At 39.2% G+C, this 14,629-nt stretch overlaps 1 protein-coding gene across 3 annotated transcripts in view; it reads right to left on the reverse strand.

Moving 5' to 3' along the window:
- Positions 1 to 14,629, reverse strand: part of PAN3 (poly(A) specific ribonuclease subunit PAN3) — a gene marked incomplete at its 5' end in the record, with an annotated part of 164,007 nt that overhangs the window by 128,937 nt on the left and 20,441 nt on the right. For all 3 annotated transcript variants that reach the window (XM_081083617.1, XM_081083618.1, XM_081083616.1), the window contains 3 exons: positions 10,451 to 10,521; positions 12,406 to 12,472; positions 13,951 to 14,072. In XM_081083617.1, the coding sequence (XP_080939743.1) occupies positions 10,451 to 10,521; positions 12,406 to 12,472; positions 13,951 to 14,072 (260 nt within the window). The remainder of the gene's footprint in view (positions 1 to 10,450; positions 10,522 to 12,405; positions 12,473 to 13,950; positions 14,073 to 14,629) is intronic.

Here is a 14,629-nt window from a genome sequence, read left to right on the forward strand (position 1 = left end):
ATTGGATGTTTAAAAAATAACTTAGGGCTTGAACAAAAGTTTTCAAGGATAAGAAAGTTTGATTATGTATTCTAGATTAGCACTCCTCAAACTATAATGAACATATGAATTGTCTAGGGATCTTGTTAAAATAAAGGTTCTAATTCAGTCGGCCAATTGTGAAGCCCGAGATTCTACATTTACAAAAGAGCATCCGAGACTGCTAGTGCTACTGGTCTGGTGACCACACGCTGAGAAGTAAAGTTCTAGATAATGTCAAAGAAAAGACCTGCATAAGGAACAACTAGTGGTGCAAACAGAAACTGGAGTCACCCCCTACTCCCAGATAAAAAGGAATAGGTGTTCAATAGTGTAACAGCCCAACTCCTTAAAGCCTGACCAAGATACTTAGAACCTTCACTACTCATAGTCCCCAAAGCCCTGGCTCTTCGAAAATCTTTGCCCTAATCCATAAAAGCCCATTCCAATGGTTTAAGACTAAGGGAAGTCAACTCTCATTCCTAACTAGACTATGTCAAAGAACAGTAAAAGCTAATTTTAAAAACTGTTTTAATTCCACACACATATTTTTTTCATTCATTCATCCATTCATTCGCTCAACATTTCAGGATAAGGTTCTTTGCCCTTCCTAGAAAAACAATGATAAGTTCTATTCTCTTTCCCTAAAAATTCACGGTCTAGCAAAAGTAAAGTCTATAAATACCACTGCTAACATAGAAAATGTAGTTAAAGCTACCAAGTAACAGACCAATTTCCAATGCACAACCTTTTTGGTAAAATTTCAAAACAGCCTCATCTCCAGAAGGCTTCAGATCATCAACCATATGTTACTACGTATGATACAATCACCCTATATAATAAAAGCCTAATATGCTAAGTGTCCAGTTGTCCGGTCAACCAATCGAAGTGTGATATGCTAAAACCACTCAACCACTCATTATGACATGCACTGACCACAAGGGGGCAGTCATCCGGTAGGTTAGCTTGCTGCTGGGGTCCGGCCAATCGGGACTGAGCAAGACGGGCCAGACATGCCCTGGAGTCCTCCCACAGTCCCTCCCCGGCTGGCCAACCTCCGACATCCCTCCCTGGCTCCCCTGAGCCCTCTCACAATCTGGGACTCCTTGGAGGATGCTGGACAGCCGGTTTCGGCCCGATCCTACAGGCCAGGCCAAGGGACCCCACTGGTGCACAAATTTGTGCACTTAGGGATGGGGGGGGGTCCCCTCAGCCCAGCCCAGGAGCCCTCGGGGATGTCCAACTGCCGCAGAGGCAGGACAGGCTCCCGCCTCCACCACTGCTGCGCTCACCAGCCATGAGCCCGGCTCAGGGCTTCTTGCTGAGTGGTGCTCCCCCTGTGGGAGCGCACTGACCACCAGGAGGCAGGCCCTGCATTGAGCGTCTGCCCCTTAGTTGTCAGTGCGCATCATAGCGACCAGTTGTTCCTCCAGTCAGTTGATTTGCATATTAGCCTTTTATTATATAGGATGAGAAAAATCAAATTGTTATCCGATGACAAAAAGTTTCCAATGTCCTGAATTTTGAGAAATCCTTTTGAACAGCAAAAATACAGTTAACTGTGCTTTCACTATTTGTACTCTGAAACAATGAATGATGACTTAAAGTTGCTATGGACAACACTTTAAAATAATTTGCATTTTATTAATCATAACATCTTCACATACTTAGAAAATAGTAGTACCCATGTATGAAATATTATCTCCCTTCAGATAATGCTCAATAAATATATTAATTCATTACCTTTTGCAGTAACAACTCATCAACCTACTTCCTGCCATTCCTGAAGGTCCACTAGTATTAGGAACCTCCGACCTATAATTTACTATATATTTCTTTGAAAGTAAACCTGCATTTCTTTCACAATCTCTTCTGGCTCACAATGGTCTTCCCTCAATTAAATAAATATCTTGATATTTTATAGTATTTGTAATGATAAAAAGTAAATATAAAATTATAATTCCATTAGTCATCAGTGATCAATGTAAACTCACTGGGTAAAATAGACCCCAAACTGATTCAAATCGTTTAAATTTTTTAAATCAGGTAAATTAATTTCCAGGGGTAAAAAACTTTACAAATAAAAAAATAAAACAAGTCAACCTCAAAGATTATGTTGTATTTTGTCTTGTCGTTCATTATTATTATTTTTTTAATATATTTTATTGATTTTTTTTACAGAGAGAAAGGGAGAGGGAGAGTCAGAAACATCGATGGAGAGAAACATGGATTAGCTGCCTCCTGCATACCCCCTACTGGGGATGTGCCTGCAACCAAGGTACATGCCCTTGACCGGAATTGAACCCGGGACCCTTCAGTCCCCAGGCCGACACTCTATCCACTGAGCCAAACCGATCAAGGCCATTCATTATTATTAACTATGGCCTTTCATGACATTATATTAAGTGTCTTACATTTTAATTATTTAAATAAAGACAATAATAGGATGGGATGGGTGGGTGGGCGAATAGATCTACAAAAAGTAGTTCTAAATAGAAAAACAGACTGTCACAGTTAAAGATAAACAGATAGGTAAATATCTGTAAATGAAAAGATCTTTTAATTTGTGGAGTTAATACACAAATCATATATAGGATGAGAGAATGAAAAAAGAGGATGCTACTAAGTAAAAACTGATTTAAATTATATCAAATATAGCAGAACAGGATATACATATTCACACAAACATATTTTTAAGCTCTACTATGAGCAAGATTCTGGGAAAAGAGTCCTTCTCAAATAAGACACCATGAGATAAGTCAGCTCCTTTTGACTCCCCTTCTCTTATCCTAACAAAGAGTTTTAATATCAAGTACAGAAAAAATGAACATGATACTTCAGAAATGTTTGTCCCCTAATCCCAAAGAATTTAGCTTGTTATGGAAACCTTAATTTACAAAAGTGAAAATCTGTTATCCCACTATTAGAAATAAAATGCAAATGACTTGGTAAAGCTGCCTATTGGTAGAAATAGCGTCCTAAAGCACAACTAAAACAAGGAAAGTAAATGGCAGGCACCTGAGCCTATTTTACTTAAAAGGGTGGAGAGGAGAAAAAGAATAGAATAATGACTAGATGACTGAAGAAGAGAGCAGAAAAGGGCCAAGAAAGATATAAAAGGAGAAACCAAGAATGCCAGACATTAATTTTGAAACTTTGCCTACGATTTGTCTCAATTATCTGGGGTCGCCCTGCATAAAAACTCAGAGCTTAGCAAGAACAGTAGCAAACTGTCATGCTGAATCACTTCAGTTAAGAATATGTGTAGGTCCAAAAATAGGAGAGGGAAAATGGCAGAGGTATAGATGGACGTGTCCCGTGCCTTGTCCCGGAGCTGTTAGGGTGAGCAGCTGAAGCAGGTAACATACAGCCCGAATTAGCAGAGGATATTCAGCTGAAAGACAGTTTGCAGTCGGGAAAGGCGGAGGAATCCCGGAGAAAGCGGACGACTGGAGACTGCGGCTGGAATCTCTCCCGGAGCACGGGCTCAGCCGCGAAGACCCCGCCATCTTTAGTGGCTGTTATTGGAAACGTATATACATCCAAAGACCCGGCATCCAGAGATCAGCTGCTAACCAGGAAACACCAGATCTGGGACAGTGCGACTACATGGAGCCCTGCTTCTCATGGAAAGGTCAGATCTCACCTGAAGGTACAGTTTGCAATTCAGGTTGGGGAGAGGAGTGTGCACAGGGAGGTCTGCGCCTCACAAAGACCGCGGCCTTCGGGGCCAGCGTGATCAGCGAGTGTAGAAGAGCTCCCACAGGGCTGCTGGCAGAAGGGAACGCTTAAAATTAGCCCACAGCTGGACTGGATGCAAAAAGGCAACCTCAGATTTTGCCAATGTGCAGGCTACTTAATATAAGGAGAAAGAGGACGCGCGGAAGAGACTGCATGTGCTGGAAGGTGCAGGGTTGCGAATTTGCGCAACTCCACAAGCTCTTGTTTTTTTCTCTTCCCCTTAAATCTTTGCGTTTGATTATTAACCCAGTGCATGGGATTGCCCAGTTGGGGACACTCGCAGAAACTGCAGGGGAAAGTTGTTTTTGTGGAACCTGGGAAACAGAGTGGGGTAACGATTAAAGAACCAGCTCTGGGCAGTGGACTTCCCCAAACCAGTTTTAAGTGCAACAGAGAAAATAAACTCTAACAACTGGATAGAGAGGCCGTATAGCCTCGAAGGTCAATCCAGAAACACTGCCACCCAGAGGCTGAGCCACAAACTGATTCTTATGTAAACACAAACTAAGGCAGGCTGGGAAACAAATACGGCCTGCTTTAAAATCAGGACTGTGGTTTACAACACGGAGGAACAGTGTATCGCAGGGAAATTCAACACTCTCCTGACTACCTGGCAGGACTAAGGTGTGCCAGACTGAAGAGTAGAAGAACCGAAGGACCTTCGCTACTGCACATTTTTATTTTTTTTATTCTTTTTTCACCTTTTAATTAAGAAACCAATTTTTTTTTCTTTTTTCATCAGCTGATTTTACCCTTTTAATTACATTTTTATTTTTAAACAGTATTATTACTGCTACCATTTTACCATTTTTTAAAGTGTCATTTTATTTTCTCTTTATTTTATTTTGGGATTAGCGTTCTACATTCTATTTTCATCATTCCTTTTGCATCATTTTTCTCTACCTCAATTTTACCTTTATGCTAAAACCCTCTTCCCTCACTTTTCCCCTTTTGTTATCCTGTTTCTCTTACCCTATTCCTGCTTTAGATTTTCCCTTTTCCTTCTTTTTACCCTGTCAAAATTTCACCCTACTTATATATCCTATTTCCAATCCCCTGCTCTAATCCTTATACACCTCTCCCTTATCTTTCTTCACTATCCAAATTTTTTTTTTCCTTTTCTCTATTGTTTTGTTGTTGTTTGCTTGATAGTTGAGTATACTGGGTTTTTTTAGGATTGTTTGTGAGGTTGTTTTGCTTTTGCTTTTTTTTTTTCTGTTCGTCCCCCCCTCGCTACCCCCGGTTATTTTTGTGCTTCTGTTTTCCCTTGCCTTGCTTGATATTATTGGTTGTCTGTAGTTTGCATTCATCTCCAGGGATCTGTTGCTGGAATTTGATGGGATTAGTGGCGGTTCTATCGGAGTTTTCTCATATAAATAGTCTCTTCCCCTCTTCTACTTTATTCTCTCTTTTCTCTTACTTTATTTTTCCTCCCTTTTCCCAATTTCATTTTTGCACTCCTTTCTCTCTTTTTTCTCTTTTATCTTTTTCTCTTCTTTCTTCCTTATCCCCTAATTCTCTTTGCTCGGGTGGTCACCTTTATTTGGGGTTATTAATATCGTGAATACATTTGTGTTCAGTGCCTGGTACGTTGTGCCTTGTTGTGTTGTATTTTGTGCCTTTAAATCAACGCAGCAGATCCAAGCAACAGCAACCTCCTGATCACCAACCACACCCTCTGAGGAACAGCAGCTGTGTGTGAAGCCTCCCCCCACCAGCCAGAAGAGCCACCACAGCTGTGAACAGCACCCACCAGAGGAGCTGCTGCCAACTAAGGAGCAGCTGCTACCGCGACCACCCAAGGAGCAACCGCAGCCCGAGGAGCCACTGCCACCCAGGGAGCAGCCACTGAACGACTCAACATCTAGATATGTCGGTGAGATCAAATATGGGTAGACAAAGAAACCCTCAAAGAAAAGAAAAGGAGGACTCTCCAGAAAAGCAGCTAAGTGATACAGAGGCATGCAACATGACAGAAAAAGAATTCAGATTAAGGGTCCTAGAGTGCATAAACCGGATGGAGGAAAAAATCAACAACTTATGCAAGAAGCAAGAAGAAACAGATGAAAAAATGAACAACTTACGTAAGAATCAAAAAGAAATGGATGAAAAAATCAATAACCTAGGTAAGAACCAATAAGAAATGAAGAGTGATATAGCTGCAATAAGAATATGTGTAGGCCTTGGCTGAGTAGCTGAGTTGGTTAGAGCATCATCCTGATAAAATGCCAAGGTGGTGGGTTTGATCCCCAGTCAGGGCAAATACAAGAATCAACCAATGAATGCATAAAGAAGTAAAACAACAAACTGATGTTTTTCTTTCTGTTTCTCTGAGACAGATAAGAGAAAGAGACCTTATCTGTCTCACTATTAAGGTCTCCACATGTATTGCTCTAATACAGGATGTATCCAAAAAACTGTATATACAATTTTAACAGCTGATAGCTCTATTTTGAAAATGAAATGTATTTCAATAACACTGTCTTTATAATTATTCAAACAGTATGTATACATTTTTGGGACACCCTATATATTAACTCCCATTTTTAACAAAACTTCATCTCCGGTGTGTTGAACCTTAACTCCCCATCAAGTTTATAGCCATAATTCAATTTTTCTGCTACCACCCTTGGCCAACTATAGTTATACACATGCTATATAATAAAGCGGTAATATACAAATTGACCATCACTCCAACACACAAGATGGCTCCCCCCATGTGGACACAAGACGGCCAGCAGGGGAGGGACCAGGCCTGCAAGGGAGGGCATTTGGGGGCGACCAGGCCTGCAGGGGAGGACAGCTGGGGGGAACCCAGGCCTGCAGGGAAGGGCAGTTGGAGGCAACCAGGCCTGCAGGGGAGGGCAGTTGGGAGGGAGCAGGCCTGCAGGGGAGGGCAGTTGGGGGCAATCAGGACAGCAGGGGAGGGCAGTTACAGGGAATCGGGCCAGCAGGGGAGGGCGGTTAGGGGCAACCAGGCTGGCAAGGGAGGGAAGTTAGGGGTGACCAGGCCTGCAGGGGCGGGCAATTGGAGATGACTAAGCCTGCAGGAGAGGACAGTTAGGGGCAACCAAGCTTGCAGGGGAGGGCAGTTACAGGCAATCAGGCCAGCAGGGGAGGGCGGTTAGGGGCAACCAGGCCTGCAAGGGAGGGCAGTTGGGGGCGACCAGGCCTGCAGGGGAAGACAGTTGAGGGATACCAGGCCGGTGGGGGAGGGCAGTTAGGGGCGACCAGGCTGGTAAGGAAGGGCAGTTAGGGGTGACCGGGCCAGCAGGGGAGGGCAGTTGGGGGCAACCAGGCCTGCAGGAGAGGACAGTTAGGGGCAACCAAGCCTGCAGGGGAGGGCAGTTACGGGCAATCGGGCCAGCAGGGGAGGGCGGTTAGGGGCAACCAGGCTGGCAAGGGAGGGAAGTTAGGGTTGACCAGGCCTGCAGGGGCGGGCAATTGGAGATGACTAAGCCTGCAGGGGAGGACAGTTAGGGGCAACCAGGCTGGCAAGGGAGGGCAGTTAGGGGTGACCGGGCCAGCAGGGAAGGGCAGTTAGGGGTGACCAGGCTGGCAAGGGAGGGAAGTTAGGGGTGACCAGGCCTGCAGGGGCGGGCAGTTGGGGGCAACTAGGCCTGCAGGGGACGGCAGTTAGGGGCAACCAGGCCTGCAGGGGAGGGCAGTTAGGGGCAATCGGGCCGGCAGGGGAGCAGTTAGGCATTGATCAGACTGGCAGGCAGAAGCAGTTAGGGGCAATCAGGCAGGCAGGCAGGCGAGTGACTGGGATTGGGCCTAAACGGGCAGTCAGACATCCCTCGAGGGGTTCCAGATTGTAGAGGGTGCAGGCTGGGCTGAGGGACACACACACACACACACACACACACACACACACTGCCCCAGTGCACAAATTTCGTGCACTGGGCCTCTAGTTTTTAAATAATCGTCATTTGTTCTGTCTATAAAAGTATGTATACCTAATGTGAAAAATAAAGAAAAAAATTACTGCTTCCAATACATTGTGAAATATCATATTTTTAAAATTTTCCTATATATCATGATCCAATACTTTGATAAAATAACGATGAATTGCTAGAAAAAAAGATCACATAACTGGATATATCTGTATTATCAAGCAGGAAAAATATCAATCCATCCTTAAATTCTCCACGTAGCACATATAAGACTGCCTACAGTAAAAATACTTAACTAATCTGATCCCAATAATTCACATTCTGACAGGCAAAGAAAAAGCAACACTAGGGACTCACCCAACTGAGACTTTCAGAAAATAATTTACCTAACTAGCTATGAAATATTAGTAAGTATGGCCTAAATACCCGTTCTCCGATACCATTATGAAATAAAAATGTCACTAAGCAATCATGATAGCCTGCTTAGATCAACATGGAATTATAATTAAATATTTACACAAATTTGAATTACTTCTACTAAAATTACATCATTAAATATATATGATGAATTACTATAACAAAATAGACAGTCTCCATATGCCTTCAATTCAGTGTGTGCCATGCAATACCTTATGCCAAGAGTATTTCTAATATAGAGATTTTAAACCTTCTAAACTCAACCATTAATTTCAAAATATATGCAACCTGCACTCTCAGATTACAAAGTATATATAGCCCACTATTGAAAAAAATCTATGTCCCTACATATTATTTTAAATGTAAATGGCAAGAAAATATGGTCCTTCTATGATATACTCTGTGAACTATAAATTTCTAAGTAGAAACTGACACATAGGTCCTTTCAGTTTGGACATTGAATTTTAGAGATGAAAGAAAGCAATTATCCAGGCCATGCTCATCACTTCACAGTTGTGAAGATTATATTCTAGAAAATTGGCCCAAGGTCACAAAGCTAGAGATCCAGGACCTCAAAAATCGCAGCTATATTAATCTGTTTCCATTAGGATATATTCTAGTATCGCTCCAAATATTGAGGTCATATTCATGGTAACGTTTCCTTTTATTATTTTCCTTTACTGAAGTAAATTTTAAAAGGATGCACACTATATCTTCCTTTTTTGAGTCTCCAGGAATTTTTACTATTTTCTCAAAAATAACATCACTACCTCTAAATTATATATTTCTACTATAATGTGTAGTGCACCAAACCCTCATATTAGAAATCTTGTATTTATTTGCCATTCTACTTTAACCTTCTATTCATACATCAGAAATACTACTTATCACAGTTAACCAATTATTAATTCAAGGATGTGAAAAGGTCCTAGCCGGATTGGCTCAGTGGATAGAGTGTCAGCCTGCGGATTGAAGGGTCCCGGGTTAGGTTCCGGTCAAGGGCACATGCCCGGGTTGCGAGCACGATCCTCAGTGGGGGGCATGCAGGAGGCGGCTGATCAGTGATTCTCTCTTATCATTGATGTTTCTCTCTCCCTCTACCTTCCTCTCTGAAATCAATAAATAAATGTATTTAAACAAACAAACAAAAAAAAAAGGATGTGAAAAGGCCATTAAAGGGACCCCTAACACCACTTTAGTTTCCCCTACACTAAATAGGTCCAGATAATTTGATTTCTAGGTTGTTTCTGCTTTTCAGCATTTTACTGTTTCCTTCCATATTGATTGGCTTTGTCTGTTGTCACTTCTTATTACTGCCAATGAGCCTGCTTGTATCCAACTCTATTACACTTACACCATATGCAAGAGTAAATGTGTTCCCGGTGAAAACCTATAAGAAAGTCTATAAAATCAAACTCATACATTTTAGTCTACTAATTACAGATGCTTAAAAGCATTTTGTAATTAATTACCTCCTTGTTCTCAACTGTTTCAAAATGAAGATAATACTAAATACATGAAGAACTGATATAATTCACACCTGACCTCATAAATTTTTTATCTTGTTAATATCTAATCTGCTTGAATTTCATTTTATACCCCCCTCTGATCAGATACTTCCTACAAGCATTTTAAGCTTATATCAGTTTTCTAAAATCAGTATTCTCTTCTTCTGGGTCTTTCTTTCATTACTTAGGAAAATGAATTAGTTATAACTTTATAGTAATTTCCACCAAGTTTTACAACATGTTTTTAAGAGATTTTAAACTGTTTTTAAACAGTTGGGCCAATTATGAAAAGTTAGGGATTTTAAATTTGCCTTGTAAGGAGGAGTTTAAATTAGGGTAGAATATTTGAAAGTTAGACAAAGCAGTCAGAAAATAAAGTTAAAACATGATCAAATATGGTGACAGAAGATCTGACTTTGAGTGATGAGCACACAGTGCAATATACAGATCTTGTAACATAGAAAGTCACACCTAAAACCTATATGATATTAACCAATGTCACCCCATAAATTTAATAAAAGGAAAAAAAAAACCACCATAATCACTACACCTAAAATGAGTCACATCGATAGCAACTACATTAAATTAGATGTTATCTTAAAAACAGAATACTAAAGTATCTTAATGCATACAAAAGTAAGAAGTATTTCAAGCCTTTACATAAAATATTTCTATTTCATGCACACAGATGAAATAAAATTCTACATACAGGAGATATATAACAAAGAAAAGGGTAAACAAAAAGAAAGAAAAATACTACAGTCCATGAAAAGCCCTCTCCCCACTTAAAAGAATATTGCACGATATAGGTAATGACTAATATCACCTCTACATTCCATTTTGCTTCAAATAAGTTTCAATTTCACCTACCTTTCTTCTCTGAGAGATGTTGAGGGCACCAAAGTCATTAAACAAGGATGAAGCAGGTGAAGTGAGAGGATCTGGAAGGTAAGTTACATAAGTTTCCACACAGATAACTCCAGTAACCCACAAGACTAATAATAAATGTTTAACTTGGCAATGCTTACAAAAGTAATGAAAATCACATACTACACTAACAGTTAAACTCAATGCCTCAAATACAGTGAATATTCAAATATTTTCTGAGTGAATGAAACACAAATTGGAGAATACAAATTGGCATTCTGCCAACACTCAGTACACATTTATTCGAGAAGCTAATCAGATTAGGATGCTTCTATTTGCTTAAAACTAAAAGAAAAATCAAACAGGAAACAAAAAAGATGACTTTTAACCATGTTATTAGGAATGTGTTTATGAAGGAAGTCTACCTGTAGTAAATGTTTATTTAGGGACCAAATCATGAGAAAAATAAAAAAGGGGGTGAGAGAGAGGTAGTCACCCTCTGAGTGATCACGCTTGGTTTTAACACTTAGGCAAGGCCATAAACTATCTACTCTATACAATATTCCACACTTTTAAGTTTATCACAGATATTTTATATTCTTACTAAAAAAGGTAAGTTAAGTTTTAAAACACAATCATGAAATCTAAAGATTTTACAGATTCAGAGTTCTATTATTCTATGGTCAGAAGTTATAAACAAAAGTGTAAGTCTAAATTGTTTTTCACTTAACAAATCAGATGTTTCTGAAAAGGTGTGCATAATATACATTAAAATATTTATCTTCGTTTCTGAGCTTTAAGTTAATCTTAAGTTCCTCATTTAATTACCTGTAAACCCTAAAAAAAATAGTAAATACTCTCATTTAAAGAAACCTCATACCCCAGCAGGTTTGGCTCAGGGGAAAGAGCATCAGCCCATGGCCTGAAGAGTCCTGGGTTCGATTTCAGTTAAGGGCAGATACCTCGGTTGCAGGCTCATTCCCCCGGGTATGTGCGGGAGGCAACCAATTGATGTGTCTTTCACATTAATGTTTTTCTGTCTCTCCCACTCCCTTCCACTTTCTCTAAAAATCAATGGAAAAATATCCTCTGGTAAGGATTAACAAAAAAAAGGAAATAATCCACATGTATATTCTTATTGTCACCATTATTAATAACTGTTAAAATTTTACTGATGCGGTCTTAATACTCAATTGTTGCTTTTTTTTTTTTTTTTTTAAATCATCCTTTGGCCTGGCCAATGTGGGTCCGTAGTTGTACCAAAGAATCTCAGGTTCGATCCCAGCCCCAGTCCAGAAGCACGTGAGAGGCAGCCAATTAATGTGTCTCTCACACTGATGTTTCTCTCTCTCTCTCCCACTCTTCATCCCTCCCTTCCACTCTCTCTAAAAAACAATGGGAAAAAAATCCTCCAATGAAGATTAACAACGCCTCCCACCCAAAAAATCCTTGAATATTTATTTTTTAAAAAGGATACAGAAAGATATCTGGAACTTCTATATCAAAAGCCTTAAAAATGTCCATAATCTTTGAAACAGTAATTCCGTATCTAAGAATGTTCCCAAAGCAAGTAACTCAAAATATGAACACAGATTCAAATACATTATCAAATATTGGAGTATAATTAATTGTTTTTTTAAAAGAATAAAAACAAAAACAGTTCAGAAAATTATAAAGAGAAATAACAGAATTCAGTTTATAATGATCAAGAAATATTCATTAAAATATATTTAATGTGATCTTGAAATTAAGTATTACAATATATATACTTAAGTACTGCTGTGTATTTTGTATATATGAGTAATACAAATTTTAATAGTTCCTGAATATGAAATAATAGATCATTTTTTTACTTTCTTCCTTATACCTGTCCATAACTTTCAAAATTTCTACAATGGACATATTGTTTTTAGAGTCAGAAACATACATTTAAGAGAGGAAAAGGAACCAAGCCTTACCATGGCCTGCATATGGCTTGGCACTGTCATTTAGAAGGCTTGGGGAGCTGCTACTATTAGTCATTCTCTGAAAAAAAAAACATAGGTACATAATATCACTAGAATTAAGAATATCCAACCAATTCAGACTAACTTTCTTTGCTTCTTCCCCTCCTATACATCTTTCACATTACTAATACTCTAATCACTGCAGCTTAGATTACAATAATCTATGCAAAAACTTCCAAGCACTCTGCATAACACATCAAATGAAAATTTTACTCACTAGTCAGGTGTTTAAAACCAAAGCTGGAGACCTATTTTGAATGCACTTCTATTAATTTGTCATCCTGGGCAAGACACATATAACTACTAAATTTCCTTGTCCATAAAATTTAAATTCCAATATCCATTCAAGATGTAAAGTGACTACATATAAAGTCAAGAAATGCTCTCTAATATCTTCTCCAAATGCATATTATCCTTTGTTTACCTTAGAGACTCTATAAAATTAGGCTATTCACTATTCTCTAAATATGTTTCATGGTTTCTCAACACACTGCATAATCTCTATGGTGTGTCTCTCCATCATGAAAGGCCTTCATTCCACAACCACAAAACACACAGAGGAGTGAAACTAGTTTCTTCCTATCTATCTCTAAATACTCCATGATTGTCCCAACCCTAACCCCACCCTTGAAAGCTCACTCTGACTCCAAACCTACTAGGAGATAAGATGCCTTAACTATATCCCAACTACTTCATTATCTTAAACCCCACCCCTCCTGATAAATAAATTTAGGAATAAATGAAGACTTTAGATCAGTGGTTCCCACATGGGACACATGTCACACGGGTGCAATTTGATTTTTAAGGGGGACAATCCAAGAATGAATTAACAGTGAATTTTTTTAAATTTCTTATGGTTCTAAGGGCCTCATATACAGTATATAAATATATTATATTTATGCATTTCAGTTCTCTGTTATGTTTTAAACTTTATTTGCTATTTTTTTATATCACTTTACATTTTTTAAAATATATTTTATTGATTTTTTACAGAGAGGAAGGGAGAGGGATAGAGAGTTAGAAACATTGATGAGAGAGAAACATCGATCAGCTGCCTCCTGCACATCTCCTACTGGGGATGTGCCGGCAACCAAGGTACATGCCCTTGACCGGAATCGAACCTGGGACCCTTGAGTCCGCAGGCCGATGCTCTATCCACTGAGCCAAACCGGTTAGGGTCACTTCACATTTTTTTAACAATTTCTTAGTGATTTCTTCCTCAGTACTTCAACTATCCTTTCGTTCTTTTATTTTTCTCTTTCATGGATGCCATGTTCATTGGAAGCTTGTTTAGACCAAGTTAATGGCCTTTTAGCTTCCTCCACATGAATAGTAGTTCACTTTTTGAATAGTAAGAATTATATGTCATGGCAGGAGGGGACATACCAGGATTTTATGCTTAGGTGGGGCATGGCCAAAAAAAGGTTGGGAACCACTGCTCTAGATGCTCTTCACCCTCAGAATAAACTTCATTGCTTAAACTCATACTGATGATACCTGCAGCAAGGGATACTTTGTTTCTACAGGGCTTCCAAATCCATTGACTCCTATAAAGCTGGTGCTGAAATAGGAATCTGTGAGACTGGTATCAGTTAAAGCACCTCCATCTATTCCAGGAACTGAAAGAGAAAAAAAATTCAAGTATTTGATTATTTAAAAGCACAAGCACTGATGTGGTTTCTGTGTTCCTACATAACTTTTGAAGTATCAATCTGCCACACTTATTTTTATTTACCTATTCATAACAAAAGACAGGACCAAAAAAAATTGGCTCAGCTCTAAACATTTGTTAAACAATGCTCAAGTTGACTGTTGTTTTCCTACAGAGATAGTAATTTATTTTCTATCAGTCACCTAAAAGCTACCAAGCACAACATGAAGAAACAAATCAGACTTGGATTTCAAGTTTCTTTCTTTAACTTTGCAAGAGGCCAGCAGAAACTATAAACCACTGCAATTTCCTCAGGACTGTTTCTCAAATATATTATGGGGAAAAAATCAGCAGACTCACATTAATTCATAGTTGAGGAAAAACAATTTTACAAAAGTAGAAATGGAATAGAGTTCAGGAATGACGCCCTGTCTGTGGATTTTAGGACAGGATAATACAGAATGATTTTAAGTAGAACAATCCATTTATATACGAACAAAGTCATGGACAATATGTTTTAGATAC

The sequence above is a fragment of the Myotis nattereri genome (genome assembly GCF_964212035.1).
Source record: "Myotis nattereri genome assembly, chromosome: 2".
NCBI lineage: Eukaryota > Metazoa > Chordata > Mammalia > Chiroptera > Vespertilionidae > Myotis > Myotis nattereri.